At 38.0% G+C, this 22500-nt stretch overlaps 1 protein-coding gene and 1 long non-coding RNA gene across 3 annotated transcripts in view; one reads left to right on the top strand and one right to left on the bottom strand.

Moving 5' to 3' along the window:
* LOC140679778 (uncharacterized) overlaps window positions 1-13859 on the bottom strand; it is a 26554-nt gene extending 12695 nt beyond the window's left edge. The window contains exons 1-2 of the long non-coding RNA XR_012051125.1: window positions 13815-13859; window positions 7692-7826 (exon numbers count right to left, since the gene is read on the bottom strand). This is a non-coding gene — a long non-coding RNA (uncharacterized lncRNA). The remainder of the gene's footprint in view (window positions 1-7691; window positions 7827-13814) is intronic.
* Window positions 13860-14119: 260 nt separating this feature from the next.
* The window catches only part of abcb6a (ATP binding cassette subfamily B member 6 (LAN blood group) a), a 25028-nt gene continuing 16647 nt past the window's right edge, over window positions 14120-22500 (top strand). The window contains exons 1-4 of one of the 2 annotated variants that reach the window (XM_061985102.2): window positions 14120-14504; window positions 16790-17310; window positions 19703-19843; window positions 19927-20116. In XM_061985102.2, coding sequence (XP_061841086.1) covers window positions 16795-17310; window positions 19703-19843; window positions 19927-20116 — 847 coding nt within the window. In that variant the 5' untranslated portion in view covers window positions 14120-14504; window positions 16790-16794. Of the gene's footprint in view, window positions 14505-16786; window positions 17311-19702; window positions 19844-19926; window positions 20117-22500 lie in introns of both variants that reach the window. The other variant, XM_061985101.2, reaches the window with a different exon arrangement.

The raw sequence follows: 22500 nt of genomic DNA, 5'->3' as shown, positions 1-22500 counted from the left end.
GTAGAGCGCGCCAAAATCTGGAGAAGAAGAATAATAAGTTGAAAAAACCTGTGAATGCTTTGGAGCATTCACACAATAATAAATAGATTAATTTTGGTGTCAAAAACCATATCAAGTTGAGGTAAATCCCCTCGACTTGTTCAATTGAGAAGTAGCTCGCCTGCAGAAAAAGTGTGGGCACCCCTGGTCTAGATTAATATATTTTTTTCTAATGGGAGGTAGGACCTGCGCTCTCCGAGGGCTTTACTTTTGCTTTTTCATGATCAACAAATCAAAGACGAAATCACAAAAATAATTAATGATCATACTTGATGACACTCTTTGAAAATGTCAAGTAAAAAATATCAGTATCGATCGGACTTGGCAATACTGATCTTGTATTTACTTGGTATCAGATCAATAGTTACAGTATCGGCCGCCCTAACGTCCATGACTGTTTTACCCAACCTGACATCGTTAATGACACACACACCGCAGCACTGATATTTCAATGTCTCGATCAGCACCGGCATCCGTTCCTCATGCTCAAGAAGATGCTTCACAAATTCCCACGACCCCAAACCAAATAAATAATCCGCCTGCGCTTGACACCAGTGAGAGTCCTCGTTTCACATGCCTTGTCTGCCTTGCTTCTACCCTTAAGCCCCCCCTTCTTCTTTCTCCTCAACCACGCTGCAGCCTTGAAGGGATCAACGCTACCAGCGTGCAATCAACACACACACACACACACAGCCGTGATGGATGGCCTTCCCTGCCATGGAATGCACATAAGCATTATCCATCACCCACCGGCCCTGAGCAAAGAGAGAGATAGAGAGAGGGAGAGAGATGCTCTTTTCCAAGTGTCACCCATCTACCTTGCATCCTCCCAGCAGGAAGGAGTGTCGGCTTCTGGTTCTTCTTGGGTGGTGAGTTATTATTTACAACACGTTCGCTTCACATGTGCAGGGGTCATCAAACATGTCGCTTCTTCTCCCATGTGCATCTGCGGCATATTACCACACACGTGTTCTCTAGCTCGGCTCGGGACCCGAAAGTAGATCACAAGCACATTGTGGACGTGTGGAGGACAGGTGTCAGAAATGACAGCAAAAAATGTAATGTGCATTTATATCATCCATATTTATGCATATATTTGATGACAATTATTTGACGTTCTTGATTTTTATACATTAGGTCATGTTCCCTTTTTTAAATGTATGTGTTTATTAGAAGTGGAAACAGTACTCATGTATTCTGTTGTATAATGTAACTGTAACCTATAACATTTTTGGGCACAAAAAAATTATTCACATTTAAAGGGCTATTCTTATTCCTCCCGATTCTAAATCGATTCATAATTGTCAAAAATATATATTTAAAAAAAATATATATATATATATATATATATACATATATATATATATATATATACATATATATATACTGTATATACAGTACAGGCCAAAAGTTTGGACACACCTTCTCATTCAATGGGTTTTCTTTATTTTCATGACTATTAACATGTAGATTGTCACTGAAGGCATCAAAACTATGAACATATGTGTGTGTGTGTGTGTGTGTGTGTGTGTGTGTGTGTGTGTGTGTGTGTGTGTGTGTGTGTGTGTGTGTGTGTGTGTGTGTATATACAGCATATACTTTGTGTGTATATATATATATATATATATATATATATATATATATATATATATATATATATATATATATATATATATGTATATATATATACATACACACACACACACACATGCAGGGTTTCCTGCAGCGCTTTGTTGTTAAGGCGGCCGCCTTAACAACAAAGAGCCACCGCCTAAACTAAAGTCTTCACAAGCTGCTCTGCTTAGTTCTGCCTCTGCCTCTGCCTCTGTCAGTATGTCTCTGCAGCACCCAGCATTGTCCCACCCACACAACAATCTGATTGGTTACACGCAGAGCGCTAACAGCCAATCAGCAGTGCGTATTCAGAGCGCATGTAACAGCCAATCAGCAGTGCGTATTCAGAGCGCATGTAACAGCCAATCAGCAGTGCGTATTGAGCAGAAAGGTGTTTAGCAGGTGTGCATAAGGCAGCGGACTCTCTCCAAATTATAATAAACACTTCCAAGTCAACTACTAGTAACATCACTATGAGCCCGTTGACGTTCTAGAAATACAAGCGGCAGCTCAGCTCGCTCGCAGTCCTTGAGGTAAAGGTTAATTAGCTTTTGGCGTAACGTTAGCTCACTGTGCGAAGTGTGTGCGTGCGTGCGTGGGTGTGTGTGCGTGCGTGCGTGCGTGCGTGCGTGCGTGCGTGCGTGTGTGTGTGTGTTACGGACAGCAAAGCCCTGTCTGTCTGAGAGAAGGACAAGCATTATAAAGTTAAAGTTAAAGTACCAATGATTGTCACACACACACTAGGTGTAGCGAAATTATTCTCTGCATTTGACCCATCACCCTTGATCACCCCCTGGGAGGTGAGGGGAGCAGTGGGCAGCAGCAGTGGCCGCGCCCGGGAATCATTTTGGTGATTTAACCCCCAATTCCAACCCTTGATGCTGAGTGCCAAGCAGGGAGGTAATGGGTCCCATTTTTATAGTCTTTGGTATGACTCGGCCGGGGCTTGAACTCACAACCTACCGATCTCAGGTCGGACACTCTAACCACTAGGCCACTGAGTAGGTAGTTAAAAACTAAGTTATTTCACTTTACCATTTTCTGTGTTGATTGAGCTGTGTTGAAGCAGCAAAAAAGGACATTTTGTTAAATGAAGAGTTTCTGTCTCTGATAGTTGATATAATAATGTAACTGCATCATAAAGCCGACATGAACTCCATGGTGTTTAGGGGTGAATAGTCTCTCCTATTGCTATTGTACTATTTTTTCAGCTACAGTTACATTAATCATTAGTAATGTAGCAGCCTAGTTTTGAATTGCAGGGTCCCTGCTATCACATGTTGATAAAAATATAACATTTACATAACAAAAATCAACAACAGGCTTCCCAAATGCTGTAATAAATTAAGCATGATGAGTTGAACATATGTCAGCATGTGGCCCCACTTTTAACTCTTTTTTTCAAACGCTTATTGCAAACGCTTCCTTACAGTAAGTCATTAATTTGACTTTGTAAGTCATTATTTTAGTATCGTAGGTAACTAGGACTGTTTTGTTTTTACTTTACGGAAAAAATATCGAGATATATATCGTATATCACCATTCAGCAAATAAAGCGGAAAACAACCAAAAGTTGCAGGCTTCTTCATGCGACGAAGCCGGCCTACTTCACAGCAGTCTGTAGTCTATTGCCCCCCAGGCTGTGGTGGCAGCGACGAGGTGGAGACATGATGGAGACAGGACGAGTTACACCGATCCTTGCACCCACCCACCCCCTGCCCAAGTCCCCTCCCCCTGGAGAGTCACCACCTTAACTAACACATTTTCTGGGGGAAACTCTGCACATATATATATATATATATATATATATATATATATATATATATATATATATATATATATATATATATATATATATATATATATATATATATATATATATATATATATATATATATATATATATATATATATATATATATAAAAATATAGATATATATACATATGTTTATATATATATACATATATATGTATGTATGTATACATATACATATGTATATATACAGTATATTGTATGTATGTATATATATATATATATATATTTATGTATGTTTTTCCAGTGTTAATTTGAGTTGCTCAATGTCAGGATCTAATTCAACAAGTTCTAAGCAGACGGAACAGGAATACGAGAAATTTGCCAACTGCCTTCCGACAGTCAGGATACGCTTAAGTATGCCCAGGCTAATTGGTTTCAGCTTGAGCGCATCCAGATAAAACTGGAATCTGGACAGAACGACACACAAAGCAGTAAATGATACAAAACAAGATAAAACCAGACCATAAAAAAGGAACAAAAAGTACACACCAAAAAGTTACAGCACATTAACTCAGTGGAACAAAACATCAAGTTCACACGTGAAGATGTCAAAGACGGTAAGTTCTTTTTTTTGGACTGTCAAGTCCACATTGGAAAGAACAGGGTTTACTGAAAACCCACACATACCGATCAATACCTACTTTTTGACTCACACCATCCACTGGAACCCAAACTGGGCGTTATCAGAACCCTACAACGCTGATAATGTTCCTACCAGCCCACAGGCCAAAGAGAAAGAGCATAGGCTTTTGAGTGTGCCCTCAAAACATGCAAAAAGTGCATCCAATTCTAGAAGGAACAAGAACAGGGTGGATGAGAAGGGAAAAGGTGACAGGCGCAAAAATATTGTCATTCTATATGTATCAGGTCTATCTGAGGAACTTAGAGGAATTTTTAACCAACACAATATCCCAGTACACTTCCAACCAAGCAACAAACACCCTTAGACACAGACTAGTGCATCCTAAAGACCGGATACCCCACACCCACAAAAACAGTCAGGTGTATGCTATCCAGTGCAATTATGCATGCACTGATTCACAGCATAGACGGGCAAACTCTTCCGGTCAAGACTGTCTACATGCACCTCAGGGTGAAACAGCACTCCTTTGAGAACAAAAATGTACAGATTCTGGACAGGCAGGACGGATGGTACGAAATAGTAGTGAGAGACGCCATCTACGTATAAGACTAGATCTGACAAATCTAAGTCTTGAGTTTGAACTGATGAAGCCTACTGAGGTATTGGCAGAAGCCGCTAGACTAGATCTGACCAATCTAAGTCTAAGACTAGATCTGACCAATCTAAGTCTGTTAGCATGAACTGATGAAGCATACAGAGGTATTGGCAGAAGCCGCTAGACTAAATCTGACCAATCTAAGTCTAAAACTAGATCTGACCAATCTATGGGCATGAACTGATGAAGCCTACTCGGATGACAGGCGAAACGTCTTCTATGACAAACCAACCAGTCTAGTTGCGAATGCCCTGAGAATTCATGTTCACAGTATTCCCTTTAGCTGCTGAAGCACTTTTTCTTCTACAGGGGAGGCTCGGGCAGGCTTCTCTATGCAGTTGCTGCCTCTCTGTTGGACTCCAGTACTGCATGTTAGTCCCAAGAGGTTGTTCTGTCCGACCTCAAATGTAAAATTCGGGGCTTTTAAAAAAACATCCAGTTGTGACCCCAATGTGGTACCGGTACCAAAATGTATTTTGATACTTTTCAAAATAAAGGGGACCACAACATTTTTTAAATATTGGCTCTATTCTTTACAGTATATCTTACGTAATAATTCTTATTGCAATCAAAGAACAACTTTGGCATTAAATAACACAGTGAACATACTAGAAAACTTCTGTTTTTAGTAGTTAGTAAGCAAACAGGTTACAAAGACTCCTAATTTGGTTGCTGACGTATGCAGTAACATATTGTGTCATTTCCTATTGTATTATTTTGTCAAAATTATGAGGGACAAGCGGTAGAAAATGGATGGATTATTTATCTACTTGTTCATTTATTGTTTGATATCTGGTTACTTTATGTTTTAACATGTTCTATCTACACTTTTGTTAAAATGTAATAAACACTTTTCCTTCTGTTGTTTGAAGACTTAAGTTTTGGGTGATACCACAAATTTGGTTTTCAATCTGATACCAAGTAGTTACAGGGTCAAAAATTGGTCCGAATTAAAGTTATTCTGTATCCAGGGACGTATTTCCTGGGTTTATACACAATAAAAAACGACAAAAGTTTTTGTGATAGTAAAAATATCAATGTAACCATTGTAGTATTTCACAGATACAGCTCTTGTACTAGGTATCGTTACAGTCGATGTTTGTATAGTTCCATCCATTTGTTTACATTCAAGGGCGCTAGTTCACTGTTAGCTGTTAGCTATTGCAGTGTTTTTCAACCTTTTTTGAGCCAAGGCACATTTTTTGCGTTGAAAAAATGCGGAGGCACACGGCCAGCAGAACTCAATAAAAAACTAAACTCCGTAGACAATAAAAAGTTGTTGTCGCAATTGTTGGATATGACTTTAAAGCATAACCAAGCATGCATCACTATAGCTCTTGTCTCAAAGTAGGTGTACTGTCATCACCTGTCACATCACACCCTGACTTATTTGGAGTTTATTGCTGTTTTCCTGTGTGTAGTGTTTTAGTTCTTGTCTTGCGCTCTTATTTTGGTGGCTTTTTCTCTTTTTTTGGTATTTTCCAGTAGCAGTTTCATGTCTTCCTTTGAGCGATATTTCCCGCATCTACTTTGTTTTAGCAATCAAGACTATTTCAGTTGTTTTTATCCTTTTCTGTGGGGACATTGTTGATTGTCATGTCATGTTCGGATGTACGTTGTGGACCCCGTCTTTGCTCCACAGTAAGTCTTTGCTGTCGTCCAGCATTCTGTTTTTGTTTACTTTGTAGTCTGTTCAGTTTTAGTTTTGTTCTGCATAGCTTTCCCTAAGCTTCAATGCCTTTTCTTTAGGGGTACTCACCTTTTGTTTATTTTTGGTTTAAGCATTAGATACCTTTTTACCTGCACACTGCTTCCCGGTTTCCGACATCTACAAAGCAATTAGCTACCTGTTGCCACCTACTGATATGGAAGAGTATTACACGGTTATTAATGGCCGTGCGCGACCCGAGGGTCCCTGGTTCAAGCCCCACCTAGTACCAACCTCGTCATGTCCGTTGTGTCCTGAGCAAGACACTTCACCCTTGCTCCTGATGGGTGCTGGTTAGCGCCTTGCATGGCAGCTCCCTCCATCAGTGTGTGAATGTGTGTGTGAATGGGTAAATGTGGAAGTAGTGTCAAAGCGCTTTGAGTACCTTGAAGGTAGAAAAGCGCTATACAAGTACAACCCATTTATCATTTATTTATTTATTCTGCCGAGCTCTAGACAGCACCGACACTCAACAACAACACATCATTTGCAGACTGTAATTACTGGTTTGCAAAAAATATTTTTAACCCAAATAGGTGAAATTAGATAATCCCCCACGGCACACCAGACTGTATCTCCGGCACACTAGTGTGCCGCGGCACAGTGGTTGAAAAACACCAAGCTATTGTATCCTCCTACAGTGCGTAGTGTAGCATGTTTAGCTATCCCTCGTCCTGCAGATTATACCTGCAAGAAAGTTTGTTTATTTGTCGCCATGAAGGCGAGGATTAGTGATTTAGAAGTAGCTCAAACACTGTGAAAGGACGTTAGCTGCTAGCAGGCTGTGTTTTAAAGCACCGCTTTCAGAGCGTCGTTTCAGTGTTTATAGCTCTACCATTAATGTTAGTTTTTAAGCCAAAATACGTCTGTTCTCTCTTTTATGTCTCAACACTGTTTCCGCTTGTAAAATTGCTCTGTGTGTGTGTTGACTTACATGCGACTCAGCTCATATTACAGCAATGTTGCCACGGTGCATCATCATGTCCATGACAAAGAAGTACCAGTATTTTTCAAAGACATTATAGTACCGTTTTTAATCCAATACTACAGTAGTACTTTATTCGTACCGGTATATTGTACAACCCTACTAGCATTATCATTAAATGTGGTATTCAATGTTATTTTTTCATGGATAAACAAAGATACATAGAAGAAAAAAGACAGGATGTCCTGAAATCCTGATAAATTATTTTTAAATAATAAATTAATTGATAAAACTAGTGTATTGTAGGTGCAATAAAAATGCACATCTTTGACACCTGCAGCTCTCACACACCTTCAGTAAGTCCGGCTTTGTGGACCAGCCAGTCCACACGGAGGCCTGTGGTGAAGTTGCAGGTCCTTCAAAGCAGACGGAGACGGGAGCAGCTCTTATCCTAACGGTTGGTGCCTGCACAGCAAGAACTTCATCCTATCAAGTGCAGAAAAACGTGGTCAGAAAGCAAAGGGTAACATTTTTCCAAGTGGAAAGCAAACATCTGCTTGGGTGGAAGTGGCTGACCCCATGTGCTGAGTTAAAGGCCTCAAGTCTCTGGAAATAAAATCAGCCCATTCATTAAAAAGTCACTGCAAACAGGGTCCACTCTTTGAATCAAGGAAACATGCAGGCTCCTTTATTATCAGGTTGCACAAGCTTGTATTTTCTCATTTGGGGCATACATAATTTAGTAGCAGTTAAGTGCCGCCACGACTAAAAAGGAGTTCAGAGTGTATAAAATATATTCAGATTAATTTTTTTATACTTATTTTGCACATATCTCTTGATCAACCACAATCATGCAGTAAATAAAAATAGTTAACATATCATGTTATTTTATTTATTTTTTTACGCCTTGAATACCCATTTGAATTAATTTGGGCATTTTGTTTAAAACAAATTTTAAATGCACAAAATGAGTTCTCATCCACATATAAATGTTAAAGGGCTGAGGTACTGAGGTAAAAATCAGGTCCTAATGTACATTATATTTAGAGATGTACGATAATATCGGCCGATAAATGCTTTAAAATGTAATATCAGAAATTATTGGTATCGGTTTTTTCATTATCGGTATCGTTGTTTTTTTTGTTTTGTTTTTTTTAATTAAATCAACATAAAAAACACAACATACACTTACAAATAGTGCACCAACCCCCAAAGAAACCTCCCTCCCCCATTTACACTCATTCACACAAAAGGGTTGTTTCTTTCTGTTATTAATATTCTGGTTCCTACATTATATATCAATATATATCAATACAGTCTGCAAGGGATACAGTCCGTAAGCACACATGATTGTGCGTGCTGCTGATCCACTAATAGTACTAACCTTTAGCAGTTAATTTGACTAATTTTCATTAATTACTAGTTTCTATGTAACTGTTTTTATATTGTTTTACTTTCTTTTTTATTCAAAAAATGTTTTTAAATTTATTTATGTTATTTTATTTTATTAATTTTTTTTTAAAAAGGACCTTATCTTCACAATACCTGGTTGTCCAAATTAGGCATAATAATGTGTTAATTCCACGACTGCATATATCGGTATCGGTTGATATCGGTATCGGTAATTAACAGTTGGACAATATCGGAATATCGGATATCGGTAAAAAAGCCATTATCGGACATCCCTAATTATATTGGTATTATACATAATATTGTTAATAAATACAAATTTGACGCATTATTTTTTTTTTTTTAATGCGTTGGAGTCCAAACCTAATAGCAGTTTGATATCATGGGACAATAAAGTCCCCGCTGACAACATTTATTAACTGTGAAGCCATTGCACAATAAAATCATGCTTTTTTTCTATTTCAGGATGTCATTTTGGATTTTTTTTTAAATAGTTCCAATTTGGGGCAGCACGGTGGAAGAGGGGTTAGTGCATCTGCCTCACAATACGAAGGTCCTGAGTAGTCCTGAGTTCAATCCCGGGCTCGGGATTTTCTGTGTGGAGTTTGCATGTTCTCCCCGTGTACTCCGGCTTCCTCCCGCCTCCACAAACATGCACCTGGGGATAAGTTGATTGGCAACACTAAATTGGCCCTAGTGTGTGAATGTGAGTGTGAATGTTGTCTGTCTATCTGTGTTGGCCCTGCAATGAGGTAGCGACTTGTCCAGGGTGTACCCCGCCTTCCGCCCGATTGTACCTGAGATAGGCTCCAGCACCCCCCGCGACAAGGGAATAAGCGGTAGAAAATGGATGGATGGATAGTTCCAATTTGTAATTTTTACTGTTTGGAATTGGATGGGACAATTTTGGTCAAGAAAAACTCAGACACACAGACAACTGAGACAACGTTGTTGGTTGGGAAATGACCAAATTTCAATGGTCAAATCAACGTCACAACCTGACATTGAATAAACGTTGTCAAACAGCATGTTGTTTCAACGTTGTATTTGTGTTGTGGAATATCGGTTGGAAAATGACCAAAATTCAATGGTCAAATCAACGTCAGAACTCAACATTGATTAAAAGTCGTCAAAAAGCATGTTTTGTTCCAACGTTATGTTTGAGTTGCCTAACGTCGGGACCTAATTCAACAAGTACTCAACCTTGTTTTAATATCTTGTGCCTGCTGGGAGAGTAGTTGAGGTTACAAAGGTCACATGCCGCTGAGCTGAGGGCCAGAAGCGACTGGACAAAGCTTCCATGAATACACCGATTCAACAAATCCAAAAGCTTTATCGATCTGCCTTCCAGCTAATGAGATTGGACAGCACATTCCAAACACCGCTAATATTCTTTCTGGCTAAATCACGGGATTAGACCCACTTTATCCCGGCCTGTTGCGATCCATATGTGCCGGTAACAAAGGGGGAGCGAGAGAGAAAAAGCGTGAATGAGCCCACCTGAGAGACTTAGACGATCCAACCGAGTGAGTATCCCGGAGTCAGGAGGAGCCACAAAGGAAGCGAGAGATGAGGGAAGTGATGGGCAGGCCGTCACATCCACAGGGGGACAAAAGAGTGGGATGACAACCAGCCGGTGGACAGAAGGACCATTTCCACTCGCACAAAAGAAGCGTGGCGATGAAGCAGATTAGCAGCTCTTTATGTCTATTGTGAGGGCTCTAAATGATAAGACTTTACCCCTTTCCACATCATGGCCACAGTGTGATGTGTTTGCATGTGTGTGTATGTGGGAGCAGTCACAGTACACCTGCAGGTCTTTTCTCAAATCTCTATGCAGCAAAATATGATCCCATTTTTGTCTTCCTTTATATGCACATACTTTCTTCTGAGCCTTTCATTAATCCCAATTCAAATAATGGATGAGAAAGCTGACTCTTTTTTTTTTTTTTATAATTTATAATTTTGAATAGAGGAAACCTGCAAATCCTCGTTTCACTGGGAAACTTTGACAAAAAAATCAGTTTCTGTGGAAGAAGGCACATTTATATCCTTTATGCCAATTCTCTCATAACATATATGTTACATCGGTTTTATTGTATAATCATATATATATATATATATATATATATATATATATATATATATATATATATATATATATATATGTGTGAGCGTGAGTTCTTGGTTCTGGTTCTATGGCTTGTTAAGGCATCAGCCATACCTTACCTTTGTATTTGCTGCCATCTAGTGCCCATTTGTTAACCTTGCAACCATGGCAAGTTTTTTTTTAGAGGATCAATAAAGTATATATGTTTATCTATCCGTCTATTATATTAATTATACAGAGGAGGTAAAACCCCTTAACTATAGAAATTCATTTTTAATTGAACATTTTTTTTTTTTACTGATTTATTATTGTCCTGAACTGTGCTGAAAATTAAAAAAAAAAAAAAATTATATCAGTTGTTAACAGAGCAATCATTAATCATTTTTATTATTAATATTATTGTAGATGTGTGTTTTTAATGGAAACTCATTCATAAATGTTACTTTATGAAGTTGTTTTGGGGATTTTCTGTTAACAGTTACAATAAACCTTCCAGAAAAGTTATGTACCGTTCATCTTTGTAAAAAAAGAATTTAAAAAATTACATTTTTGTATAATGTTTAAAAAAATATTTCCCCACTGGATAGACGGGTGCCTCTCAATAAATTAAAATAGGGAGGAATATTTGTTTAATTTCAGGAATTCTTACCCTGACTAAGAGACCAATTAAATGCACAGGAAGTTTTTTTGAGAGTTTTTTGCTGATTGTACATCAAACCAATCATTTACAATATCGTATTGATTTGAGAATTTCAAAAATGTATTTCTATAATATATATAATCTTTAATTAATCCAGTTGGTGGTTAGCGGTTAGTGAATCTTTGAAAAAAAAAAGATTCAACTTTTCTGTTGCACCTCTTTTTTTTTATGAATTAAGGCCCCACAGAGGGTCTTCTATAGGAACTCCAGGTAGGGTTGATTACTGATATTCAGAGGTGGGTAGAGTAGCCAGAAATTGTACTCAAGTAAGAGTACTGTTACTTTAGAGATTTATTACTCAAGTAAAAGTAAGGAGTAGTCACCCAAATATTTACTTAAGTAAAAGTAAAAAGTATGTTGTAAAAAAACTACTCAAGTATTGAGTAACTGATGAGTAACATACACACACATATCATATATATATATATATATATATATATATATATGTATGTGTGGGGAAAAAAATCACAAGACTATTTCATCTCTACAGGCCTGTTTCATGAGGGGGGGGTTCCCTCAATCATCAGGAGATTTTCTGACACATACATATATTGCGCTCTACTACGGTATCGAGCACTATTTTTTGGATAACCTTATTAAGACATATATATATATATATATATATATATATATATATATATATATATATATATATATATATATATACACACACACACACATATATACATATACATATATATATATATATATATATATATATATATATATATATATATATATATATATATATATATACATACATTGATGTATACAGTATATAATTTATATTTATTTGTTTTGCCGTTTTTGTTTACATGTTAATAGTGTTTTAATGAATATACATGCATGTTTAACACATATAGATTCCTTTCTTTCATGAAGACAAGAATATAAGTTGGTGTATTACCTGATTCTGATGACTTGCATTGATTGTAATCAGACAGTAGTGATGACAAACGTCCACGTTTTCAAATGGAGGAGAAAAAAAGTTACTCCTTTTTAGTCTAATACCACATGAAAGTGGTTGGTTTTTGGCATCTTATATGTCCAGCTTCCATATTCGTTTTTATACACTTTACAAGAAATACATTGGCGGCAAACTCCGTAGCTTGCTAGCTTGTTTGAGCAGGCTTTCGGAGACTCTTATTTTGAAAGCGCAGGCGCGATGGAGCGGCACTTTTATTGTGAAGACAGGAACTGTGCAGTCAGTCTTTAGGCTTTTGACGGGGTGTACGGTTGAAATAAAAAATTGTCTTTTTTCCTTCACACTTTTGATTGATTGATTGGAACTTGTATTAGTAGATTGCACAGTACAGTACATATTCCGTACAATTGACCACTAAATGGTAACACCCCAATAAGTTTTTCAACTTGTTTAAGTCAGGTCATGTGACCCCTGGCTCTGTTTGATTGGTCCAACGTCACCAGTGACTGCATCTGATTGGTGGAACGGAGTGAACGTCACCAGTGACTGTATTTGTTGAAACGCAGGCACTATGAAGGTCTGTCTGACAGACCAAAACAAACAAAGCGTGCATTAACAGATCGATAAAAATTAGTAGCGAGTAGTGAGCTGAATGTAGATAAAAGTAGCGGAGTAAAAGTAGCGGAGTAAAAGTAGCGTTTCTTCTCTATAAATATACTCAAGTAAAAGTAAAAGTATGTTGCATTAAAACTACTCTTAGAAGTACAATTTATCCCAAAAGTTACTCAAGTAGATGTAACGGAGTAAATGTAGCGCGTTACTACCCACCTCTGCCGATATTATTGTTATTATTGACAATTTATTATTGTTGTTTTGTTTACATTTTGATATGTTACATTGGTTTTTTTTATAATATCGACTTTTTTCTCAAATAATTGTGTGTGGTAGAACCTAGGATAATAAAGGAATCATTGTTTTAATTATACATTAACAATGTACATTGTTTTATATTGGTTTATTTAGTTTTGAAACATGTTTTACATGATGGAACCGTTTTCCGAGAGGCGAAATTCACAAAACACTTTACATTTCAAGTCAAAAGTAGCAGTATCGGACAGTCTCTACCTGTATTTACTTGGTTTTCAAAATTGATACCAAAATTCCCAGTTTTGCCCAACCAACTGCCATTTGATTAAAAAAAAAAACACTTGTCTTTGTAAACAAGCATAGTTTTTGTTCTTTTCGTTCTTTTCTTTTTTACTTATCATTTTATACTGTTATTTCATTTCTGATTGGTTAAAAAAATAATAATAGAAAATAAAACTGTACTTTCTCGGGTATGTGCCGTTTCTCTCCTCTGGGAGGCGCTGCAGCCCAAGCCGTACAGTTTATGTAACAGCGACGTACTTTGCCGAGTCATGTTTCATATGTTTTGTTATTTAACACGCATGACGCCACAAGGACGGTCCTTTAAATACGTATATTGACGTGTTATATTAAAAAAAAAGTTCAGCGTCAGAATCGTTTTTTATTTCCAAGTACATTTACAGATATTAGGAATTTGTCCTGGTGTATTGGTGCAAAAACAGCTGACATGCGAAATGAAGAATTTATGTAAAATAAAATATAAGAAGAAATTGTGAAATATATAGAATATAATTTAAACAAATAAAAACAGTCAAATATAAGCATAATTACAAAAAAGAAACAAAAAAAATCCACACAAAATTATAAACGTGTGTCATACTCCAATACAGTAGGGGGCGGTATGTACCTTTTCAAGGGAGCGCTGCAAAGGAAAGAAAAAGGAGGAGGATCGAATACATAACACTCACTTGTCAACATGTGTGCAGTGCGCTCGGTCGCTTCTCCTTGACTTTGTCCGCATTTCGTCGCGCTCAAGTTGTTCGGAGCTGAATTGTGAATGATCCCATGTGAGAGACTTCATGGCTTCCTCAAGCTAACCTCTCACTGACCGCATCGTTGAAGCTGACCTCCAGCAACAACAACAATAACAAGGTAACAGCTACACTTCACAGATACAGAAACATGGTCTCTCCTCTATTCTAGGAATATCCTCATTGGTAGTCACCTTCATTGTGCTCCTCTTTTGGGAACGTTGTGGTCGTAAAGTGAGAGGCAAAATGAAGTGCAGTGACTGTAAAGTATACTTATGGCTCTCTAAAGGGAGTCGGATCTTTCCTTTCAAAAAGCCGATCAAAAGACTAGCCTGTTATTATAGTTGTTGTTGTTTTTTGTTTGTTTTTCATCAAGAAAACAATCACCAATGGATCAGAATAATTTATATGTACACAAGTATTACTCTATCGGGGGTAAAATTTTAAACCATAAATTACATTTTTGTTAGGTGGTGCTATATTTCCATGCATCACTAGTTTGAATTTCCACTCACCTAACAATACTTAAAAATACACAAACAATAAGAATATAATGCATGATTGGATACAAAAAGAAAACTACCATAAAAATTAGGACATAATAAAAATGTGACGACAAACTACACTACAACTAGTGATCCAAATAAAAACAATAAATATATAGAAAATAACTACAATTAAAAAAAAGTGTATGTATGTGTATACTATGGTTGTACAGTATACGGGTTTAAGTATAGTACCGCGATTCTAATGAATCACATTCGGTACTATACCGCCTCTGAAAAGTAACGACTTGGTATCGGATTGATACCCAAATTTGTGGTGTCATCCGAAACTAGGGATGTCCGATAATGGCTTTTTGCCGATATCCGATATTCCGATATTGTCCAACTCTTTCATTACCGATACCGATATCAACCGTTACCGATATCAACCGATATATGCAGTCGTGGAATTAACACATTATTATGCCTAATTTGGACAACCAGGTATGGTGAAGATAAGGTACTTTAAAAAAAAATATATAAAATAAGATAAATAAATTAAAAACATTTTATTGAATAAAAAAGAAAGTAAAACAATATAAAAACAGTTACATAGAAACTAGTAATTAATGAAAATTAGTCAAATTAACTGTTAAAGGTTAGTACTATTAGTGGACCAGCAGCATGCACAATCATGTGTGCTTACGGACTGTATCCCTTGCAGACTGTATTGATATATATTGATATATAATGTAGGAACCAGAATATTAATAACAGAAAGAAACAACCCTTTTGTGTGAATGTGTAAACGGGGGAGGGAGATTTTTTTGGGTTGGTGCACTAATTGTAAGTGTATCTTGTGTTTTTTATGTTGATTTAATAAAAAATTTAAAAATAAAAATAAATAAAAACGTTACCGATAATTTAAAAAAACGATACCGATAATTTCCGATATTACATTTTAACGCATTTATCGTCCAATAATATCGGCAGGCCGATATTATGGAACATCTCTATCCGAAACTAATGTAAAGCATCCAAACAACAGAAGAATAAGTGATTATTACATTTTAACACAAGTGTAGATAGAACATGTTAAAAGAGAAAGTAAGCAGATATTAACAGTAAATTAACAGGTAGATGAATAATTAATTTTCTGCCACGTGTCCTTAAAAATTTTGACAAAAATAATAGAATGGAAAGTGACAGAATGACTGTGTCCCTGGCAGACTGTGGTGTCTATGTTGTGGGAACCAGAATATTGGTAGAAAGAGACAACCCCTTTTGTGTGAGTGGGTGTGGATGAGTGTGAATGGGGAGGGAGGTTTTTTGGGTTGATGCACTGGTTGAAAGTGTATCTTCTGTTTTTTTATGTTGATTTAATAATAATAATTAAAAAAAATAAAAAATAAAGTGACACAATATGTTACTGCATATGTCAGCAGACTAATTAGGAGTGTTTGTTTGCTTACCCACTAATAAAAGACAAGTTGTCTAGTATATTCACTAATTTATTTAAGGACAAACTTGCAATAAGAAACATATGTTTAATGTACCCTAAGATTTGTTGTTAAAATAAAGCCAATAATGCAATTTTTGTGGTCCCCTTTTATTTACAAAAGTACAGAAAAGTATCAAAATCATTTTGGTACTGGTACCAAAATATTGGTATCAGGACAACACTAGTGTATACATATAATTTTTTTTAAACTAAAATAAAAAAATAAAAAAAATTCTATTATTTTTTTTAAATTAAAAGAAAAAAAAAATCCATGTGGCCTAGGTGATTGCAGACACTATATCTGCATGTGCATAAAAAAAACGGCTACCAACTGGGAATTGGTTGTCATCGTTCGCTTTAAAATGACTCGATTCGTTCGCAAACGTCACATCTATACTGTAAAGTTGTCCTTCCCAGCAGGAATCATGGTGTTGATACGCAGCTACTGTGAAGCAGACGCCTCCATTTCCCAGACCTGGGTGGATGGAGGGATCTCCCCCTGCTTCTACTTCACCCTCGTCCCTGCTGTCCTGCTCACCATCGCCTTTTTCCTCGGCACCCTCCACTGCATTTTCTTCCAGAAATATGGCACAGCAATGGAGCCCAAGTTCATCCCCCGCTCCCGCCTCTACGGACTCCAGCAGGTGGTCTCCATCCTTCTCCTAGTTCAGTTTGTGGGTGGGATGGTGTGGCGAGCCACTGATGGAGGACAGTTGCCTGGCTATGTGGTTCTGTACGGCTGCTTCTGTGCCCTGGCTTGGGCTTGGGCCGTTGCCTTGCTCAGAATAGAGAGGCGACGGGTTCTTTTGATGGACCGGACGCGGGGACACAGCACGGCGCTGCTGTTGTTCTGGGCAGTGGCGTTTGCAGCAGAGAACCTCGCATTTATCTCCTGGTTTAGTCCACACTGGTGGTGGGACTTGCAGGACAATCAGCAACAGGTAAGAGACTATTTATTGATGCACTCGCCACAATGTTAACAGTACCGTATTTTCCGGAGTATAAGTTGCTCCGGCGTATAAGTCGCACCGGCCGAAAATGCATAATAAAGAAGGAAAAAAAACATATACCGTATTTTTCGGACTATGAGTCGCAGTTTTTCTCATAGTTTGGCCGGGGGTGCGACTTATACTCAGGAGCGACTTGTGTGTGAAATTATTAACACATTACCGTAAAATATCAAATAATATTATTTAGCTCATTCACGTAAGAGACTAGACGTATAAGATTTCATGGGATTTAGCGATTAGGAGTGACAGATTGTTTGGTAAATGTATAGCATGTTCTATATGTTATAGTTATTTGAATGACTCTTACCATAATATGTTACGTTAACATACCAGGTACATTCTCAGTTGGTTATTTATGCGTCATATAACGTACACTTATTCAGCCTGTTGTTCACTATTCTTTATTTATTTTAAATTGCCTTTCAAATGTCTATTCTTGGTGTTGGGTTTTATCAAATCAATTTCCCCAACTTATATATGTTTTTTTCCGTCTTTATTATGCATTTTCGGCCAATATACTCCAGTGCGACTTATACCGTATTTTTCGGACTATTAAGTCGCCCCGGAGTATAAGTCGCATTGGCCGAAAATGCATAATAAAGACGGAAAAAAACATATATAAGTTGGGGAAATTGATTTGATAAAACCCAACACCAAGAATAGACATTTGAAAGGCAATTTAAAATAAATAAAGAATAGTGAACAACAGGCTGAATAAGTGTACGTTATATGACGCATAAATAACCAACTGAGAATGTACCTGGTATGTTAACGTAACATATTATGGTAAGAGTCATTCAAATAACTATAACATATAGAACATGCTATACGTTTACCAAACAAACTGTCACTCCTAATCGCTAAATCTGATTAAATCTTATACGTCTAGTCTCTTACGTGAATGAGCTAAATAATATTATTTGATATTTTACGGTAATGTGTTAATAATTTCACACATAAGTCGCTCCTGAGTATAAGTCGCACCCCCGGCCAAACTATGAAAAAACTGCGACTTATAGTCCGAAAAATACGGTAGTCCAGATCAAAAGCTGTATCAAAAATTCAGCTTTTAGAACGACACTGTTGCAGTGTTAATTCAACAATATTTTTGGCCATTTTACCAAACCAGTGCAATTTACGTCCACGGGAAATTAAATTCCATTAACGTGTGTCTCTAGGCTTTCACTCAGTTCTGTTAAAAAAGTTGCAATAGTAGGTTTTGTAGATTCTCTGGTTTTAAATATGACTAAAATCTCAACACAGTCCTGGTAGCTAAATTAATATTTTGATGGAGTTTTTTTTTTTTGGTTTTATTTTTGTTCAATCACGGTAATGTGCTTAGAGCAAACATGCTATTAGCATAAACACTATCTGACTATATTTCACGTATTAGCTAATTCTATGCTAAAAACTGTTACTTTCAGTCCTGATACTCAAATGAGTCAACTTTGCCATAGGATCCTTGTACACAAAAAAATACTGCCCGAAGTGGGACAATACACATTTTGAGTTGTGCGATATGTATACTATCAGATCTAGAGTTGAGGAAAAAATTAAATTTAAGATAATCTTGAGGGGTTACTTGCAAATGGCACACATATTAAATGATAAATGGGTTGTACTTGTATAGCGCTTTTCTACCTTCAAGGTACTCAAAGCGCTTTGACACTACTTCCACATTTACCCATTCACACACATATTCACACACTGATGGAGGGAGCTGCCATGCAAGGCGCTAACCAGATTCTTGCAGTTGTAGTTTGCAGTACTAGAGAATAGTGGTAGAACTGGACTGCATCAAATGCAATTTTTGTTTATTTGTTCCTGGGTTGCTTTTTACAATGCACGTCCATATTTCAGCTTTCCCCACAATTGTGTTGTTAACTATTCAATGTATTGCTCGCTCTCCCGAAGTAATTGCACAATGTTTGTTATCATGTTTGATAATGGCGACTTTCTTAACCGTGTCAAAGGTTTGTCATTAAAGGCGTGCCTGCTTCTTAGTCATTCCACTCAAGTGCATGTCATCCGTCTGGTTTCCTGTATAACAAGAATTATGTTTATTTAATAAAAATAGTAACCTACTCAACATGAATAGATGTGAGGTGCAGGCTGCACTCCTTTTTTGCAGAGTCATTGAGTCAGTCTGACTTTCCAGGAGGCCACATCTTGCCCCTCCCACTCCAAGCACTTGACTTGCATGCATCACTCTGGCGGCTTTATCTTTACCGATCACTCCTTTTGCCCGTTTGCTGTGTCACATGCTGCACTTTCACCGCCATGATGTTGTTGTTGTTTTTAAGTGTCAATGAACCCCCCCCAGGTCCAGTTTGCCTTGTGGTTGATTCGCTATGTGGGCACGGGACTGCTATTCTTTGTTGGCATCAGAGCCCCAGGGTTGCCACTGAAACCGTACATACTGCTGATAAATGAAGACGAGCGAGACGTAGAGCAGAGCGCACAGGTGCTGACGTGCAAAATGGAAACCTTAAGCAGTGTCCGTCTGTCCACCTGGTTATTCTAAATGGCTCGTTGTCTCCATGTCAGAGCCTCCTGGGCAGACCGGACCAGAACCAGTCCACCTGGCAGGACTTCAGGAAGAAGGTGCGGCTGCTTTTACCGTACATGTGGCCTCGGGGTAGTATCTGGCTGCAGCTGCTTGTCCTTTTCTGTTTGGTGCTCCTGGGAATTGAGAGGGCAATCAATGTCTTTGTACCTATTTACTACAAAAATATCGGTAAGTACACAGCTTTACATGGTGCTCCTTGGTTTTTGTAATAAACAGTCCCTCCAGGAAATGAACGCAATGAGCGTCAAGTGTTCACCCAAAACTTATGTTTATTTCCTGTGTAGACGAAGCATAAGTAACAACCGGGAAAAAATATCCATCCATCCATTTTCTACCGCTTATCCCTTTCGGGGTCGCGGGGGGTGCTGGAGCCTATCTCAGCTGCAATCGGGCGGAAGTTGGGGTACACCCTGGACAAGTCACCACCTCATCACAGGGCCAACACAGACAGACAGACAGACAACATTCACACACTAGGGCCAAAATATATTATTCTTTATTGCTCGAACGGCACAGATGTCGTCCTCCCACGTAGCTCAGAACTACTTTAGTTCATGTTTACAGCGCTAAGCCTTATGGGTAATGTAGTATTCAAACATTAGCAACACACCAGCGTCCTGATTTACTAGTTGACATGCATTTATATATCTATTTAATCTTTATTTATCCGGGGTAAATCATTTAAAAAAACGATTCTCGTTTACGATGCAGATCCAGCAACGAGGCAGCATTTACATGTTAGAGATGTTGAAGTGTGACGATAATCTCTCATCTTATTTACCAACGGAAATTACCACTATTGATCACTCTCAACAGTTAACAAATGTTCTTAACGTGCGGGGGTAAATGTGTTGGAACTAGAGATGTAACGATATGAAAATTACATATCACAATTATCGTGATGAAAATTATCACGATTATCATTATCACAGCGGTATTGTTGAATGTGCTCAGTAAGTACACAAACTTAAAGGCCTACTGAAATGCGATTTTCTTATTTAAACGGGGATAGCAGGTCCATTCTATGTGTCATACTTGATCATTTCGCGATATTGCCATATTTTTGCTGAAAGGATTTAGTAGAGAACATTGACGATAAAGTTCGCAACTTTTGGTCGCTGATAAAAAAGCCTTGCCTGTACCGGAAGTAGCGGACGAGTAGCGTGACGTCACAGGTTGTGGAGCTCCTCACATCCGCACATTGTTTACAATCATGGCCACCAGCAGCGAGAGCGATTCGGACCGAGAAAGCGACAATTTCCCCATTAATTTGAGCGAGGATGAAAGATTCGTGGATGAGGAAAGTGAGAGTGAAGGACTAGAGGGCAGTGGGAGCGATTCAGATAGGGAAGATGCTGTGAGAGGCGGGTGGGACCTGATATTCAGCTGAGAATGACTAAAACAGTAAATAAACACAAGACATATATATACTCTATTAGCCACAACACAACCAGGCTTATATTTAATATGCCACAAATTAATCCCGCATAACAAACACCTCCCCCCTCCCGTCCATATAACCCGCCAATACAACTCAAACACCTGCACAACACGCTCAATCCCACAGCCCAAAGTACCGTTCACCTCCCCAAAGTTTATACAGCACATATATTTCCCCAAAGTTACGTACGTGACATGCACATAGCGGCACGCACGTACGGGCATGCGATCAAATGTTTGGAAGCCGCAGCTGCATGCATACTCACAGCACCGCGTCTGCGCATCCAACTCAAAGTCCTCCTGGTAAGAGTCTCTGTTGTCCCAGTTCTCCACAGGCCAATGGTAAAGCTTGACTGTCATCTTCCGGGAATGTAAACAATGAAACACCGGCTGTGTTTGTGTTGCTGCAGTCGGCCGCAATACACCGCTTCCCACCTACAGCTTTCTTCTTTGCTGTCTCCATTGTTCATTGAACAAACTGCAAAAGATTCACCAACACAGATGTCCAGAATACTGTGGAATTTTGCGATGAAAACAGACGACTTAATAGCTGGCCACCATGCTGTCCCAAAATGTCCTCTATAATCCGTGACGTCACGCGCAGGCGTCATCATACCGAGACGTTTTCAGCAGGATATTTCGCGCAAAATTTAAAATTGCACTTTAGTAAGCTAACCGTATTGTATTGTATTGGCATGTGTTGCAATGTTAAGATTTCATCATTGATATATAAACTATCAGACTGCGTGGTCGGTAGTAGTGGGTTTCAGTAGGCCTTTAAAAGTTATTTCTTTAATAACTAAAATAAATAGTGTCAGAAAACATACTTTTCTGCATGTTTTGTGTTTTTTATGCATCACTGATAGTGTTTTAGTCTTAATATTTTATAGCTAAGCTTTAATTGTTTAAAACTTTGGTTTGTACTGTAGCACTTTAGATTTATTTAAATGAAAAGCGTGTAACAAGTCAAATATATTATTATTATTATTTATTATCTCTAGCAGGCATTGTGGAGTCCTGCTCTGTTCAGCGGTCCTTGAACGCACCGTAAAAACACCCTTTTCTGAGTATAGAACGATCACTCTGTTCTGAGAGAGCGCAGCTTGTAGGTT

Source organism: Nerophis lumbriciformis, linkage group LG23, assembly GCF_033978685.3.
Source record: "Nerophis lumbriciformis linkage group LG23, RoL_Nlum_v2.1, whole genome shotgun sequence".
Lineage (NCBI taxonomy): Eukaryota > Metazoa > Chordata > Actinopteri > Syngnathiformes > Syngnathidae > Nerophis > Nerophis lumbriciformis.
The sequence above is the reverse complement of the archived record's forward strand: the minus strand, read 5'-3'. Positions and strand labels throughout refer to the sequence as shown.